General features: G+C 44.8%; 1 protein-coding gene across 1 annotated transcript in view; it reads right to left on the bottom strand.

The window, feature by feature from the left end:
* Nucleotides 1-19,038, bottom strand: part of LOC119175789 (uncharacterized) — a 95,856-nt gene that overhangs the window by 12,723 nt on the left and 64,095 nt on the right. Inside the window, exons 5-6 of the mRNA XM_075876198.1 lie at nt 4,454-4,661; nt 178-374 (exon numbers count right to left, since the gene is read on the bottom strand). Coding sequence (XP_075732313.1) covers nt 178-374; nt 4,454-4,661 — 405 coding nt within the window. The remainder of the gene's footprint in view (nt 1-177; nt 375-4,453; nt 4,662-19,038) is intronic.

The following is a 19,038-nucleotide window of genomic DNA, read 5'->3' as shown; positions in this document are numbered from 1 at the left end:
TAAAGGAACAAGAAAACCTTTATTGTATCTCAGCCTCCTCCATGTATATTATAAAAAGATAAGTGGCACTGTTGCTGTTTCATTAAATTTCAAGTATTAGAGCCACTCTCAATACAACCTTTATTAGATTTTATGACTATGCATCCAAAATACTAAGTTTGACATGAGGCAACTCACATTGACATGGATACCTGGAACACTATTGTCAATATTTGGGGTGCTGCTCTCCGTAGAGGAATACTCGTAGAATTCTTGACCATCCTTCAACCAGTGAATGGAATGTGCCCCAGCTGAGCTACAGTTGAGCCAGAAGCCACTGTCAAGGATGACTATGCTGGGAACTGACAGAACAACACCACCTTCCTCCTGGTTCTCTGCATGAATTCAATGTCAATGAAAAACCACCAGCTTTTAAAAAGCACATATTATTGCTAATGGGTTTATTGCTTGCATGAGCACTGCATTATGCCATAAACCATGAGCTCATTTCTTTCCATCACTCAACTGCTGGGAATGCCAAATTTTTTGAGGGATACATCAAATAAACACACACGATAAACAATTTATATTGCATATATGTCAAAGCAACAGTTTAGCTTTGAGAGGTGCCATAGTGGAGGGCTATGAGTTTATCGATACCACTGTACTTTTTATAAATTTCCCTGGAATATGTTGCAAAGCTCTCTTTCTGGATATGTATGTTAGTTTATTGTACCTATCTCTGTGAACACAAACAGAATGACCCAGTCAGGTACACTATGCTAATGGGGCAAAAGGGAAAAACAAAGCATTGATTTGATTTGATTGATATGTGGGGTTTAACGTCCCAAAACCACTATATGATTATGAGAGACGCCGTAGTGGAGGGCTCCGGAAATTTAGACCACCTGGGGTTCTTTAGGTGGGCAGCATGCTCATAACACAAAGTAAAAAACAACACAAAGCTATGCACTAGCGGTGTGAACAGTGTCGAAAAAGTGAAGCTGGTGGTCCTCCTTTCCTTCTTCCTTAGCCTCTGATCTCTTTCCCACCCCTTTGCTTAACGTAATTGCGAGTACGAGGAAGTGCACCCCTTTGCTATAATATACTATTCATAGCCAAGCTAAAATGCTTTCTTTCTCTCTTTCTGTTAGACTTAGCACAGTCAGTCTTATTTAATATTATGAAGTATTAATTAAGCTTAGCTCTATTGGGCTTAACTATGTTTAGCTCAATTAAGTTTCATTAGAAAAAAATTAACTATAGGACTAACTTATATAGGCTTAATAAGACTACCTAAATAAATGTAGTATATAATTAGGATCAACTATGCTTAACTTGGCTCAAGCAAGTTTTACTGGTTTTGACTAGGCTTATCTTGGCATCACTCAGTGATGTCGATAGCTAGGCGCAGCACTGTTGCCTTTATCGCCCATGCAGAAGCACCGTAAAGTGCATTTAGCGCTTGCTCTATTAGATATGCACACACAAATACACAAGGACACAGTGAAAAGAGGGAAAGAACAGGGTCGCGACTGCAAAACACTGCGAGAATACATATATTATTGAAAGAAAAACAATATCTAATTTATGTCGCAAAAAATGTTCGTTAAAAAATGAAATTCGTACAGAGTGTCCGAAAAAATAGATGTCGAAAAGTTTTAGCATTTGAAATTCCAGATCTCATTTATATATTGGAGTCTCCGAGGTCGATTTGGAACTCTCGAATCGAAGGGAGCGGGCCCTTGCGTGCCATATCAGTTGGGCTTCCACCGAAGTTGAAAGAGGAGGAGACTGAGGAACTAGCACCTGTGATGGGTGTGGTGAGTTTCTGAAGTGCGCGCCTTTGAAAAGTGCGCATAATCCCCCCCCCCACCCCCCCCCCCACACAAAAAAAGTCACAGCTTTGCCACAAAGGCGAAGCAATGAATGCGCTAGAAACAAATTGAAATGTCACGCAAAGAATGCAAAGCTGATGGAAACGTGCCCCGTGTTGCTCATGCACAAATGACGCACGAAACGTACTCACAAGTACATATGAACGCAAATAAGTGCCTCAGTTGTTACTTTGCCATGTCTGAAAATCGCGCCCTTTTCATAAATGGAGACTGTGCAGCGAGTGCAGTGACCTTTGTGCACCCGGTAACTACAACTGAGTCGTTGCGGTAAAAGGCAAAGGCATACGATTCTCCACACTGTGAGATAACGCGCGCACGCATGAGCGTCTACCCCCCCGCTTCCCGCGGGTCAAAGTACGCGTGGGAGATGAACGCATCAGCGTGCGTCGCCACGTTGCGCCGATATGGCTGGCTCGATGGATGAATGTGTCCGGCTGTGCCCTTTAGATCGTGAAGTGGCTCATGCCACCTAGCCATAAAGTGAAGTACTATCACTGTGTTAAGGATTGAATTTCACTCGTGCCTCGATTGTAGCCACCAATCAGTTAGCCTCCTCCTGATTATTTCTACCCGTTTAAAATCTATTTTGCCTTCACTGCCCCCAAACCCCATTGCTTTGAAATATTCAGCGCCATTATCTGCCCTTTGCAGAAGATTATCAAATGTTCAGCCGTTTCCTCCCCCTCTCCACATGCACTACATACCATGTATGTGCCTTCGTATTTTGCTCTGTACATCTTGGTTCGCAATATTCCCACTCTAGCCTCGAACAGCATAGAACTACCTCGAGAATTATCGTAGATATTTTCCCCCTCAATTTCTTGCTTAAAGGTTCCTGCGTTAAAAGTGCCTGCGTGCGAGCACTGTCGAAGCTTACAGATGGGACTTTTTCAGAAACTGTTCGCACGTACTTACAATAAGTACACACAACAACGCCATACCTTGACAGCACTGGGAACACTCCCCATTACGGATTCTCGCTTTGATCATGTCCACCTGGCCATCGTCGGCCTACTGCCACCCTGCCACCGAAAGGCTTTCATGCTGACCTGTGTCGACAGGTTCACCCGCTGGGCGGAGGCCATCCCTACGCCGAGACGGTTGCGAGTGTTTTCCTGTACCTCTGGGTAGCCCATTTCGAGATGCCTTCCATGATAACAGCTGGCTGCGGCCGACAATTCGAATCAGCCCTTTTCACCGCCATCAGTCAGCTGGGCACCTCACACATACGCACGACGGCATACTACCCCATGAGCAACAGCATGGTGGAGCACTTTCACCGTCAGCTGAAGGCTGTGCTCACGGAAACCGGGGAACACAAATGGGTGAAGGCCCTACCACTCGTTCTTTTGGGTATAAGACGGCCACCTTGAAAGAGGACATTGGCTGCAGCGCCGCTGAGCTGGTCTGCGGCATGGCACTTGGGCTGCCGGGAGAGCTCTTCGCACCCGGCTCAGAGGAGGCCTCCATAGCTTGCAGCGACTTTGCCTATGCAACGTCATGAGCAAACTGCGCGCGCTACCTCAGCGAACCCCAGGGTCATGTGTGGTGCACGTCGACCCACAGCTCACATCGTGCCCATATGTGTTCGTACGACACGACGTGGTTCCGGGGCCTCTTCAGCCACCCTATGATGGGTCGTGTCAAGACCTCTGCCGCGACAATAAAGAATTGACAATCAAGAGAAGCGGCCATGTGGAGGTTGTGTCGATGGACCGCGTCAACCCAGCACACATATGAACCGTGACGACGCCGTGTTGCCTCCGCTAAGTGAATCATCGCCAGGACCCCCAGCTCCGATGCCAGCCCAAGTCCATGAGGTGCCCTACCGGCTGACACACAGCAGACGGCCATCAAGAGCACCCACTCGCCTGGACCTGTAACTCCGTTCGGCAACTCACTGGGGGGGGGGGGGGGGGTAGCGGCAGCCAAGCCAAGCTAGAGTTACTGTACATGCTACCTAAAGGTAGCATATACAGTAACTCTAAGCCAGGCCGCCAGGTAGCGTCACCATCTGCTACTCTCCGGCGGAACCTCCAGAGAACCCGAGTAAAACTAGTAGATGCCTGGGATCCACGCCGCGCGGTCGTGTCTGCTTCTGCCGCGTGTATACGTGTCCTAACAGATCATTCATACCTAGAAAATCAACAGATAGCAATTACCTTTACGAAGTAAAGTAACTGTCCCTAATAACCATCGTTTCCGACAAATTTTGCTTAATATTGTGTCATTAGAAAATGTACAATGTATTATGCATTATGTTATGTATTATGAAGAGTCCGTCCTCCTTACGCAGCTAACATTGCATAATAAGGAGTTTATTATTTATTGAATAACTTATTTTCATGCTGTATTTTATTTCCTAATTTTCTACATTACAACCACTCCCCTCTATAATATCAGGGTCTTGAGGGTAAATTAAATGAAATGAGCGCTTTCTTCCATAAGCGTTGCCTTGAAGGCACGCAAATGCTGGTCAACTCATTCTAGCAAAAACGCTCAACTGAGGAGGGTGCTAAGACAAGAGCGACATCATGGTCTGACTCGGTGCAGCCTATAGGCGCATGTGTGTGCACCTGGCCTGAGGTGCGGCGCGGTAGCCCTGGTGACCAACTTCTCGGCGACGCGGCGTCCCAGCTCGGGCACGTCCATGATGCAGCTGATGCGCATGACGCCTTTGACGAAGTGCTGGTCTCGCGCCCGCAATGCCAGCTGCTGTCGTCGCTCCTCGAGATTGCCCACCCGGACCAGCTCGACGCGCTGCTCCGTCTCCTGCTCGTTCGGCTGCATACAGTCACACACTCAGCGAGGACGCTCTTTGAAGAATGTAACAGTGGAGCATTCCAGGCTGATCGTAATTCTGCTCCGAACACTCTGTACTATCGTTCATTTCACCAAGGTTTATCAATAGAGAAGAAAATTAAGGCCAAACTTTTCATTCCTAAGTTTCGTGTGAGGTCACGGATTTCAAAGTGCCTTTTTGTTTTTTGCTCAATCAAAGTTCCCAAAATTTGGCGAGTTCAATCTGCAGGAGCTCAGAGTTGGCGTCGCCACCAGCATTTTCTTTATGCGCATTTTCTCAACTACCCCAAGCGTCAGTGGCGTAGCCAAGGGGGGGTTGGGGGGTTTACCCCTCCCTTTTCCGTGCCACTTACCAACCTTTTTTTTTTGACGCTTCGTGTTGACATGATTTAGAAACTAAGAAGTGCAACTATCACAAGTAATTCCTGGTCGCTTTTACAGAGAATAACGTCAACATGAGAAAAAACATGTCGCAGTATTTGCCAAAGCTTTGAAACTTTTTTTAATGAAAAAAAATGTGTTTAATACAGAAGCATTTCCTAAAGAATAAACTGTCAGGGGAACCTCCTGTTACAAGTACAGATAACATAAACAAAGATTGGCAACTAAAAAACCATAAGAAACTATTTCAATGTAACAAACTAACACATGTTTAAACATTTATCAAGAGATGTACATACATAGTGAGCATGCATGCATAAATATAAATAGATTTAAGCCAATACTTATATAAATGCACAAATACAATCAGGCGATGCGTGTGTTTAGTAAAAATTGTTTGGGTTGACGCTGGAAATAATGTAGTGAAGGGCTTGATTTAATTGTTGATGGAAGTGAATTCGAGGATGAAATTCAGTAAACAATGCTGTCATTTTACCGTAGTTAGTATTTACTTTTGGAAGCAGAATGTTGCTATTTTCAGAAAATCGCATGTTATTAATATTGCGAAGATGTGTTAGAGAAGTATGTCGGTTGGAATGTCACCTGTTCTGCTTCTGAATAATAAAACATCAAGTTTGAGTTTAAAAGTGGAGGTTACAGGTAGAATTTCGAGAGTGCTAAAGAGAGGTGCTGCTGATGCAGTGTGTGAACTATGAGTGATGATAAGGATTGCTCTTTTCTGAAGGTGAATTATGTATGCCAGATGCGTGGTGTACGTGTTGGCCCAGGATAAAATGCAATAATTAAGGTGACTGTGAATAAACCCATAGTAAAGTGATTTGAGAATTCATTGTTGAAAGAAATGTCTTGAGCGAATTAGTAGGCAGATGCCATAAGCAGTCTTCTTGATGACATAGTTTTTATGAATGTTAAAATTAAGGTGAGGATTTTACACCTAGAAAAGTAACAAAATTTGATGGTGTAATGACCCAGTTATCTATGTGTATTTCCGGATTCATTATCACGTTTTTTTATGAGAGTAAAATAATATGAAAGTTGTTTTAATGGGTTTGATTTTCAATAAGTTGTTATTGCTCCATTAAACAAGATTCCCGACATCTGTGTTTAATTTTGGTAGCCTATTGGTGAGATCTTTGTCACTGAAAAATATTGTAGTATCATCAGCATAAAGGATGCAGTCAGAAAAAGTAAGCGATGATGGTAATTCATTATTGTAGATGAGAAATAAAAGATGTCCCGAAATTGAGCCTTGTGGAACTCCAGTTAGTTGTCATTGAAAAGGATAAAACACCGCAGCTGTTCACAACTTGGGTCCTGTTAGCAAGGTAACTTTGTAGGTCTAAAGTAGGCTCACAAATTTCCAGGGATTCAAGTTTAGCAATCATGGTAGAGTGGTTAATGATATCAAATGCTTTAGTTAAGTCAATAAATACAACCGCTGCCCACAGACCTTTATGAATAAACTGTTTTAAGCTACCAGTTAGTTTTATTAGTGCTGATTCGGTCGACAGCTTAGCAAGAAATGATTGAAATGATTAATTGATCTTATCATTAATTTTTTGTTTTAAAAAAGAAAATAACTTTTGAACTTTCCCATTGACAGCAATAGGTAATTTCAAAGTGGCAGCTGTCATATAAATTATTTTCTTTTTTAAAACAAAAAATGTAATGATAAGACTTACCACATAAAAAGAACTGTTGATTTTCTTCTGATTTAAGTGTAAAAGAGATTTTAACTTAGATCACCACATGGTGCAAATTGCGTCTCAATATGGACAAAAATGACGATTTTGCGAACTTTGTGATTTTTTCTCATAATGTTTAGCAGCTTTAGAGGTCTACAAATATTTTTTCCTCAAAATATACCTTCTGTAGAGTAAGTATTTACTACTCGGATATTCATACAAAGTGCAGTATTGCAATAGAAAAAAATGCAAACAACACACTGGCTAAATTCTTGGAGGCGTATGTGCCAGTAAAATTGCACTAATATTACTGATCTTCAAACACCTTACACAAACACCTCTACTTAGCATGTAGACCAAATTTGGTATAGAAAGACGGAGCGGTACTTTTAAAATAAATTGTTCCACAAACAACACCCAAACGACTTTCCGGAAAGTTCAGAAGACAGCCACGTGACCAAAAAATTTTTTCTCTCTGAAATATTACAGCAGTTCACTGTTTTTAATGTAGTAAATCAGCGCAACTTTTTTTTTTTGAAAACATTTGAGATGGTCACCAAAATAGCTGGGACGTTTGGCATGAAATGACCCGTGTATGAATTAAAGGCAGCAAATTAGTATTCGATAGAAACACGGGCGAATATAAATGAAACACAGTTCACTCGATGACAGTGACAACCACCTTGTGGTCACTGAAGTATGTTGGCAATGACACGCAGTGCACTTTTCTGAACACAATAACTAGACACGTGTTCTTGCGTGTTGTTGGCTGTGTGACGTCAAACAAGAGGTGCATGAAGTGCAAGTTTGGCACTGAGAAATGTCACAAGGCCTTCATTTTCACATCGAAGTACATTCACCTTGAAGTATCCTGTGGCGATCACCGGTACATCCTCTTGGCACACCACACTGAAGTGGCGGAGCAAGAACCTAATGATCCGCGAGGTTTCCGACGAGATGTAGACTACTGCGACGATGAAGTCGTGTGATGTTTTGAGGGTACATGCATTACCACAAGTCACCTGGGCAGCGAGTTGAGTTGCTATGGAACGCTGTGCGGTAAAAGCGTCATCCCGTCGAAGCTTCGTAAATGACGACTCCGGCAGCTCAGTAGTTTTGCCGTTTTGCGAAGCTATGCTCTTGCATCCTGGCCGTTCGACGGCAGTGTCCATCCACGTTTTCGTGAGGCACAGTAGAGGTACCTCGCGGATGACATGGCCGTGTGAGACACCGATGACGTGCGCGGGCAACGAGCATACGTTCACGCTGCAAATTGCCAATGTGTGCGGTGACTGGAGGATGGCGAAGCACTTGGCGGTGATTATGTCAAGTCGATGAGTTTCCAATCGGCGAAATTCTTCCGACAACGTGTGATTCTTATTTTCTCTGCCATAGTGAAAGGTCCTGTTCTGTGTTTGTTAAAAACAGTCCTTCCAGTGTGGTGGCTCGACTCAAAGCAACGTAGGCAAGCTTTTGAGGATGGCGCTTGTGATACTCGTACACCAGCTGGCTGCACCCCCTGGGATTGGTGTATGGTGACAGTGATAGTGGCGATGTGCAGTTCGATGGGTACGGAGTCGACAGGGCCAGCGACTTCGTGAATAGTCTTCGACAATGTTGCCTGTCGTTATATAGGGTGAAAGTAGAGCCAAAGGCGTTTCTGTAGGCCCACTTCATCCAACTGCACGTACTTGAGTTGACCCACCGCTCCATTCACCAAGCCGTCAAACACGTCTTGTTGAGGGTAAGCATGTATGACTTTCCTGAGCAGGTTGCAGCAGTGGTAAGCGAGTGTAACCAACGCTTCACACTTTCACAGTCAGAATCACTGCGGTAACTGACAATGGGGTCGTCTGCATTGGCCTCGAACATAACGTCCACGTGCTCGACGGCGTTCTGCCCGTTGTACGCCTCGGCTTCCTTCTTTGAATGGAATAGCCTGACGCCGCGAGGACAGTGGAGCTTCGCATCGTACTTGGAGACGAAGCGGGCTTGGAGCACCTGGACTTCCTCCTGTTCGAGCACGCGACTATCGCCGATCTTAGACAAGGCATTGGAAAACTTGGCCGACGACTTGCGCAAAAGAGGTGATGCCAAGTGACGTGGGTGTTAAAGATATTGCCACGTGTCTTATTGCGTTTGTACACCTCGCTGGCGCGAACGGAGGCAACTGTCGTAAATACATGAGAGAGTGAGAACATATGTAAAGGGAATTACGTGGCATGCATGCGGTTTTATGTGGTACCACGCGTTTCCACAGATTCTTCCTCTGGATACACAGATCCTTCCTCTGTGTATCGGGTTTAAGTACCTTATGACAAACGGCACAGAACCTGCAAAATGTGCATAGCCGCTGGATACCTAGCTGTGTCTCAAGAAGCTTTCTCGGTGGCTATGTATATTCGTGCGCATGTGGTCAAGTGCAGTTCGCGACTGTGGCAGGGATGATTGCACAAAATCAGTTTCACCGAAAAGCTGAAGCAATGAATGTGATAGCGACAAATTGCAATGCTATACAAAGTGAGGCTGGCAGCCAACTCATATATATCCGATCTCCCGTAACTCTACAAAACGCTGGAGTAAGAGAACACGGCCGCTCGAGGTACACTTTTGGCACTGTTCACGGCCGCTCGAGGTACACTTTTGGCACTGTTTTTTTCGTGTGAGAGCGGAGCCCGTAGAAGCTCCTGCCTCCTGTGGGGGCACAAGCCGCGCACAGATGGTTGCCGCGATAGCGCGGTAACCATACGACTCCCCCCCCCCCCCCCCCCCCGTTTGCGCACGAGAATGCGCGCGCGCTGACGACCTCGGCCAGAAAGGCGATGTTCGCTCCACAGAAACAGGATGCTAGCGTATCCTTCTCCCGTGTGTGTGTGTGTGTGCGTGCGTGTGTAGGTGTGTGTAGGTGTGTGTAGGTGTGTGTGTGTGTGTGTGTGTGTGTGTAGGTGTGTGTAGGTGTGTGTGTGTAGGTGTGTGTGTGTAGGTGTGTGTGTGTGTGTAGGTGTGTGTGTGTTGTGTGTGTGTGTGTGTGTAGGTGTGTGTGTGTAGGTGTGTGTGTGTGTGTGTAGGTGTGTGTAGGTGTGTGTGTGTGTAGGTGTGTGTGTGTGTGTGTGTGTGTGTAGGTGTGTGTAGGTGTGTGTGTGTGTGTAGGTGTGTGTGTGTGTGTGTGTGTGTGTGTGTGTGTGTGTGTGTGTGTGTGTGTGTGTGCGCGCGCGACGACAGCAAAAACTAGCCCGACTGTCCATGTAAATGCTATCGCAATAAAAAAAGTGACATTCACACGTGCCTATATTTACAATACTTAAAAATATTACACAACATAGTTGGGTCATGACAAAAACGCTTAATTTCCTTATTAATATGTAATATATACACTATTCGAACTACTGCAATCCAAAATTATTCGACCAAATCATTCTTCTCTTGGAATTCGCATTGAACCTCAAGCTTACTATTCGCCCATTCCTATAGTTTCTACTCATTCTGTGAGGCGCCGTTCTAAGCATGCGGTAAAGTGAAAAAAAAAAGTCAACAACACGTGATGGAAAGCCAACTACTTGGGGCGTATCGCACTGCCGTATATTCGATATATCAAGTGTTCCGGCTATTTTTGATCGATGTAGCCGTATATTTTCGTAGACACTGACGTTAGCGCGAAGTCGTGATTGAAGATGGTTCGATATAAAGGATAACGCAGTTTACTTGAGTTCTTGTACTGGTATAGCGCATTACGGGGAAGAAGAAACAGGATAAAGAAAGGCTGCAACTCCGAGGCTCAGCCGGAATCTAACGACCGAAAAAGACCCGTAGTTTTACCCTACGTGCATGACATTTCCCACCGGCTAAAAAAGATAGGGGAGAAATGCAGCGTTAAAGTGGTGTTTTCAGCGCCGGATAAGTTACAGCGGCTTTGCAAAGCAGTCAACCCTCTCAAATCACGTACCACTGGTTGCGCAACTAAGCACAAAACTCGGCTTGTGCCGTGTGTAGTGGGGGTTGTTTACGCGATTCCATTCTCATGTGGTATGTGGTATTTCGGCCAAACGGGGCGATGCCTTAATGAAAGGCTAAAAGAGCACCATTATAATGCTCACAAAGCAATCCAGGGCCACACTGGAATTAACTGCCGCGATTGTGGATGTACCCCCATGTTTGATGAATGTGAAGTGGTAAAAAAGCACCCGTCACAATTTACTCGAGAAATTATAGAAGCGCATTGTATAGCAAGAGCTGGCAGCACGTGTATTAGCGCCCCTTCTTTGGTTTTATCTGAACATGAAGTGGCCTTCCTTATCAGGATAACCGCCTATGAATCTGTGATATGTGACGGTGTGATGTTGTGTGTTATCTTGTCGTTGCGTTAGGGTGGTTTTGTATGCTTGCGCCGGTCTACATATTTGATGCAGTTTGACAATAAAGCTCAGTTGGCAGTTAGCGCTCTGTCCTGTTGCGTCGGTCTGCTCGGCCGTTTCTTCTTCCCCGTAATGCGCTATACCAGTTCAAGTACGACGAACCAACTCGCCCAATCTTCAACACTCGTTTACTCGATTTCGATATCGTATCTGTTTTGACGGAACTCGTATATCGAGTTCTCTTTCGTCATAAATTTGTTACGGGCTGGGGTTTTGAACAGGCAGAGCCCCCACTGACTACGCAAATGTTATCAACTGTTTCGGAGCAAAGGCCTTATTCGGCGCGCCTTTGTTCCCAAGGATGAAAGAAGCCACATGGGCGCTCGATCATGGGGCGCCGCTGCGAGTTGCTAAGAGCGATGAGTCAGCGAGTTCCCTCCCGGAGGAATCGGTGGAAGAGAGGCGCGCTGCCGACGCGATGGAAACGCCGGAAGTGCCCCCCCCCCCTCTTTTTTTTTTTTTCGATCGTGCATTCCACGCCAGCTCTCCGCTTTCTTGAAAGATATATACGCGTCGGAATTCGGTTTATAACTTCAATCGTTGGCGTCCACCAATGCGGAAAGTAGCGGGGAAGAATCGGGAGAAAGGGTGATTTTCGACTGCCCTGTATCTATTACGTAAGTTGCTCGTACCGCATGCTCATTGCCTCCCAAGGCGTGCCTTTTTTTTTTTGAAAATAATTTTTTTTTTTACAAATTGCGCGCGACAACTGCATAACTGTTGGTCTCGAGCTCGATTACTCGAAAAGGTGTGCACTACTTACTCGAGAAATTCAAATGCATGTAATCGACCGATGAACGAAAATTCAGTCACCTTCTTAATGAGGTATACTATCAACTGCAAAAGTTTGCGGGACGCAAAACATTCGATAAATCTAAATTCCCGTCTTGTCTGGGAATGATATTTCGAAATAAATGTTCCCTACTGCACTTGGCATTCCTACCTATACAGTCACCATGCTTGATTATAAGCATTAAGCACTGATATCGCAGAAATTCGCGTTTGTTGTGGATCAAACGTCCCACAAACTTTTTCTGTTGATCATTCGTTGCGGTGCTCGGGCACCCGAAGGTCGTCACGGGTTTGAACCCAGCGGTCGCATTTCCATGGAGGCGGAAGGCTGGTGTCCGTGCACGTCAAAGAGGACCAGATGGTCGAAATTGCCGGCTCCCTCACAACCATCGTGGTTCCGGGACTTATAAAAACCTCAGGTATCGCTATTTCGTGCCCATGAGAGTTTATTCATATTCGTTTTAACTTTCCCTATTTTCCGCTATTACGCATCATGGGAAAAAATTGTGATGTGTAACTTTGTTTTTTTTTTTGAAAGAAAAGGCAGATTTTCACGAATAATACATTCTCATTATGGAATTTGTAAGTTCACATACTAAACAATAACAAAAATACTGCGGGAACGAATTCAGCAGAAACGTTGCGATGTTACTGTTACGAAATTTGGGAATCATTTCATTTCGACCCATGTTCCGGCTTCAATTTCAGAATGTAGAGGTCCAAGTAAAAATACGGCTGCTAAAAAAAAAAAAGCTGTTGCGGATACCAAAGCCACTCTTGGACTTGCGTGTTTTACTGCCACTGTATGAGCGATATCCGACTCGCGCGTCCTGCAGGGTACAATGGTCCCCATGCAAGAACACAGTGTAATCGAGCAAACGGGTGGTCTCCGAGAAGTAACCAGCTATGTGTAATGGTAATAGCGAAAGTAATCTGAGGCGGGGCAGTGTGCGGTTTCGTAACCAAATAAGTGTCACTCCGAGCGCATACGGGTGACCCATAAAAGCGGCCGCTGTTTCTCGAAGCTACGACATTTTACACCGAGCATCCTCGTCTTCAGCTTCCAAGTTATTTTCCCCAATGCAAGGGTCATCGATTCTTTCTGTCACTGAACTCCTAACGTCCACGTAGCTCAGCAAGCGGCTGTCCTGCGCAAACAGGTGCAGCGGCGTTTCATTTCAAGGTTCACTGCGAAAAGAAAATGTTTACGTGCACGCAGTATGCCCCCCCCCCCCCCTTCCTTTCTCTCTTTCAGGAAAACAGCCGACGGGAAAAAGTTGGAGCCGGCTCAAATGCCCGCTGGCTTCGAAAGGAACGGAAGGTTATCGTGTTTCCCCATGACCAGATTGCGTCGCCACGCGTGAGTTGTTCGTACACGTTCTGGCAGTCGCGCTACCGCGATAGACGCTAAGCCCTGTTTCGGGGAGAAATCCCTGCACTGAAAATCGACCCCGTGGATAAGCTCGGGATCAAGCGTACACCAACAGTGACCCCGTGGATAAGCTCGGGATCAAGCGTACACCAACAGTGAGGATGCCATCAGCACAGCACAGGTATGGTGGCTAGAGGCCATAGCACAGGCCCGGCGTTTCTCTCTCGCGAGGTAGTTAGCCTTGTGGCTTCCACTCACCGCATCGCCGAAAAGTTCTCTTTTTTTTTAAAAGCGCGCATTTTACGCGTAGTATAGCCGGTGATGAAGAATAGCCTTACTAGGACAAGACAATAGCGACCCAGAATATGTTACGTTATCCTTCTCTCGGACGGAGAAGAATGTCGGCTACACGAAATGCGACGCTTCGTGATCTCTTTCCGTCGGCGCCATCATCCGACAGCATGCGCGAAATGCTTCTCATTTCTCCGGCACTCTCGTGGGGTCTCGGGTACACGAGAAAGCCTTCTCGTGGAGAATCATTAACCCTTTTATACCAGTCATCCAGTCGCTGACTGCGATATATTGTCGACTTGTCGCAAACACCTCGTTTAATATGAAATCAGGAAGAAAAATGAAAAGGAAAGGCGGGGAGGTAGACCAGGTACCAATAACCAGTACAATATACTTGCATGCACGAAAGTGATTCAAAATTAGACGTAAAATGAAGAAAAAGTATTTTTTTATCGTATGAACCGTAACTTCAATGCTTCCGTTTCGTTGAACAACAGAGATCTTAAAACATTACTGCACCGTGGCGAGGCTTGGCACAAGGCATAAATGCCCTTTTAACGCGTAATTAAATGTATACTGTTCAACCGCAATGTCATTGTGGTCGCATTGACAAAGACGTACATAGAATACGTCCTTCTTGAGTGACCACGCCACGACATTGCGACGCGAAACTGGCATAATGTTTCTATAGACGACTAAACTATACACACACAGAAAAGCATAATTGGTTCGACCATTCCAAACAGTGGAATTGAAAAAAAAAAAAAGCAATCCAACGCTAGTCTCGTACTTTTGAGAAAACTCATCCTTCCAAACACGACAAAATTAAAATATTCTTTGTAACGGTGTGATCCCCTGTTGATGCTAACTGTTTAACCATTTTTCTCACTGACAGCTTAAATAGCGATTATTACGTATATCTTGAGACCCACTAGCACCATGATTGCGTCGCGTACAGCATCACCAATTTATCCTTATTGCGTTTCTGCAGCATTCATGAACAGCCCTTCCTGAAGCATCTGCAATGTGCTAAATACTTTAGGAACGAGCTCGGTGAACTCAAGTCATTGGAATCGTTTTTTTTTTTTAACGCGAAGCTCAAGGTGCGACACGTTGACGACGCATTTCACGCGAATAGCGATAGGTGCTGCATACATGGTGTGGAATGTGATGAGTAGAGGCTAGATTTTTAGACAATAAAAAAGGGTGTTTTAGGCGCCAAAGACAGGCAGGTAAAACACTGTTTTAGACCCTCAAAATCAAAATTATTGGCACAATAAACTTCTACAAAAATTGAAATATCCCAAAACAACGACAGCGGTGACTTGTATCTACGGCAAGAAGCAAATAATTATATTGTTTAAGTCTGCAGAAATGTACCAATGATTAAACATGGGCATGCATTTCCCGCACAATTCGCAGTATGTGGTCTTTCGTTTTATTGTCTAGCATTGTGCGTCGAGTGCCCACCATTCAATTAACACTCTCCTGGGTCTCTTTCATTTTGTTGTGGCTGGGAAGGGCAGCGCAAGAGCAAATATGCAGGCCACTGATACCCCAGAAGAGAGGGATGATGGGTCTAATCGCGTAGCACCAATTCCTCGCCGATAGGTGAACACCCTAAAGGGCACCTCACTAGCTCTGCGCATTTCGAGCTGACAAGCGTAATGGTGCACTGGGCACTGCGGATCTTTCGTGTTAAGATTTGGAAAATCGCATGTCTCGGAAAAACGCTCAATTTCTAATGAATGCCTTGCCCTTCTCGCGGGCGTGCGCCCCGATATCTAGGGGGTGACGTACCGCAAGGAACGCCGCTCCTTTACGTTGAAATGGGTGGGCTGACGTGGCATACCGTATACGCTCTTCATCAGAACTTCGTTAAATGCTAGCTATATCTAGAAAAAGAGACGAAAAATGCCCCGTCTCCCGATTATATCCTGCAACGGTACCTCATTAAGAGCGTTGCACGCGACATTATACTCTACTTGGCATGTGCAATTTGTGTGTTCTGTTGTGTAGCGAGAATGAGGAGTATACTTTGGTTTGGCCTAGCTGCTTCATGTCATTTCGAAAGGGAAGCGCAAAGACAAAGGGAAAAGAAAGTTCCCTGTGTCTTTGCACTGCCCTTTCAAAATCAGTATAATGAATAAAGCTGAAAAAAAAAATGATAAAACACGCAAACGGAATCTCGGCTTATTATTTTTGAATAGCCTCGAGACGCTATTGGTTTCGCGCCCGCCTTAATGGACCAGTCGCTATAGGGTGCTGACCCGAATGCCACGGATTCGATTGTGGTCGCGGCAGTCACACCTAGATGGAGGCGAAAAAGTGATTCTCCAGCCCTGATACCGAATAGAACAGGGAAGGATTGAGGCTCGCGATGGCCACACGGGACGAGAGGCAAGGGATTCAAGCTTGCTTCTTCGCATCATGCTTTGGTGGCTCGTAGCGAACCGATTCGAAAAATCACCGTGGTAGAACGCTTTTCATTAGGCACGCGAGAACTTCAAGTGTCTAACTACAACCTATTATGTCACCTAGAGAGAGGGACGCCTTAAAAGTAAATTACTAACAAAACAAAAGCCGCGTGCACATCACATTTTTTACCCGAAAGCGCTACAGCAGATGGGTTACAATGTCAAAGAAAACACCCCCTTTTTTGGCACAACACACTTTGTTCTCTTTATAAGCCATTTCATTCTGTCATGAAATTAACGAAAAACTAATTAATAAAAATATTATATCTGATACGACATTCCAAAATCTTAATTACCATCGCGCGAAGAGGACTGTCTATAGGTACATTCATTTTCGAATGTGGGTTTTATCATGAAATGCTCGACATAGGAGCTTTTACCGCAGTTTGATTCGACGCGATGATGGTAATTCCCATCCTAGTTCATTTTTCATATTGTTACAGCTATCATTTTTGAGTAATGGCTTAGGACAAACCTTGAAGCCCTGGTTCTGTGTATTTTTTTTCATGTTTGTCACTTGAAGACTTACGACATGAGATCTCATACGGAACAAGCGTATTCAAGCATACGGAGAATCTATACGACAAATACACCGTTGACTGTAAACATTCCGGCGCCTGTCTCAGGCTGCATAAAATATAACGATTTGGCGATCTTCGCCACCACTGAATCAACAAGAGCATTCCATGAGTGGCCCTTCATGGGTTTTCATTCGTTCTCGAGCTACCCGCGGCTGCCCAGAAAAACCTGCTCTTCCTTTCCAACTGCAACACCAGGTTTTCGGGGTGGTTCTTCGGTTCCTTCAGCGCGCTGGGCAGCTGTCTGTAGAAGGCGGTCACCGCGTCCTCGGCCATAGACGTCGCTTTTATTTTCTTACCCCATCTTTTAATTCTCCCTCCTCCTACTCCTGCAGACGCTGAGACGTGCTTCCACTTCGGGCTGCAGAAATAGAGTCCTTTTCACTCCTCATGCTCTTCCTCCAATCGCTCGCAGCAAGTCAGCTTTGTTTTCGTCGAGCCTTTTAGTGTTTGGAAACGTCAATGTTGCCTTTTTTACATAAATAACGGCTTCACACCACGCTAGAAAACGAAATGTGGGCTTGAATAGCTCTCATGTATGCGCTCATCTGGAAAATAGGCATTTATAGGAATTATAGGCATTTAGGCACGAACACCCCAAATTAAGCATTTATAGGAACTATAAAAACACCAAAGAGGCCCTTTTTAACCTCTAACTCATGCTCATACATCAAAATGGCACGATAGGAACGCAAGGAACAAAATAGGCATTTGCCTACAATCCGGTCTCGAGTGACGAAAATACCCTGTAAGATTCAATTATTCACGCACATCGTGATGAATAAACATTGCTCGTTTTCAAGGTGTGCTATAGCGCAGGTGCCACCGAAACTGGGCCCTACTCTCCGCTGATCCATCAACACAAGCTGCCTGCGAGACCCGCGGCACTAACGCTCTATTACGTGTGTTCGTGTGCATTCATGGTTCGTTCGTGAATTCGTGTACATTTTTTTTTCGACGTGCACTTACCCCATTAATTACTTGGGACAATTAGCTATATAATGCACGAAGAAAACAAGAGATAAAACCGCACGCACCGTTTCACTTTTTATTTGACGTAACGGCGTATGTTTGATAAACAAACTTAATATGACAATGCAAACGGCACACATATAAACTAAAAAAAAAGGCGTATCTCTTGTTGAGCAATTGCAGTTCACTAGTGTTATTAATCACATTAGCAACTTAGTAACCAGACTGACAACGCAGCTAGTAACGGATTGTACAGTTCGAGTTAGTGCTATTCACTAGCTAACCAGGCGGTGAGTTTTACTATAACATGTAACCTATAGTTTTACTATACTATGTTCGCTGACATGAGACGTAAAGGCTTTTTATTACAAGTAAACGGTTCGTATTTATTTAGTGAATGCCGACTCTTTTCAAAAGTGTACCCTTGCATTCATACGGTAGGCGTTTATTAGACTTCACATTCCTCATCTTCAAAAAAAAAAAAAAAAACATTAATCAATCGTTCGCTCGGGCACTTCGTCGGCGCCATCTTGCTTTTCGTCGGCTGAACAGTGCTATTTATTTATTTATTTTTTTATTTAATACTGTAAGCCTTTCTCAGGCTCATACAGGGCGGGCGGGCAAATATACTCAGTCGCGTACAAACCAGGCAATATCGCACATAGCAAAAGAAAACAGAATCACAAGATGCTGGTGAAAAGAAAACTTGAACGATGAAAGCAATTGCACAAAATCATGATCACAAAACATCGCCGAGGTATTAGCAGGTGGTACAGTGATCAGTGTGTTCGGAAGCGCTCACAAACATCAAAAAACAAAAGTTGCTTTTACTCTTCATAAAACAGGCTTTCCACATTCCGACCAAATGCATCTGCACAGTAAAGATTAACGCATTCACGTGGCAGTTTGTTCCACTCTTCCACTGCTGATGGGAAGAATGAATATTTAAAATTGACCCGGTACGGTAGTCTGCCGTTATGGTGCTCAAGTGCTGATTCGCAGGTTGCGGGATGGACTCCCGGCCACATTTTCGATGGAGGCGAAAATGGCCCGTGAGCTTAGAAATAGGGGCACGTTAAAGATTCCCAGCGGGCTGAAATGGGCGGAGCCTTCCACTACAAAATCATATCGTGGTTCGCTAAACCCTAACAGTTACATATATATTTAAATATAAGCACACCACTATTTTTCTTTTTTTTTTTTTTGAGGAAGAATAAGTCCTCCAGAGGGTTTGGATCAGGCACCCCACCAGAGAACGACGCTGTAGTAAAAAGGTCAGTGTATTGAGGCTCATTTTTGAGCGTGTACGGATATACGATTATATTCTCCAGTATACTCCTATGTTAAAGCAAACATGGTCCAAGCGCTGCCCGCCTCC

This window comes from Rhipicephalus microplus, chromosome X (genome assembly GCF_043290135.1).
Source record: "Rhipicephalus microplus isolate Deutch F79 chromosome X, USDA_Rmic, whole genome shotgun sequence".
Classification (NCBI taxonomy): domain Eukaryota; kingdom Metazoa; phylum Arthropoda; class Arachnida; order Ixodida; family Ixodidae; genus Rhipicephalus; species Rhipicephalus microplus.
Note: the sequence above shows the minus strand (reverse complement) of the source record. Positions and strands in the feature narration are given on the sequence as shown.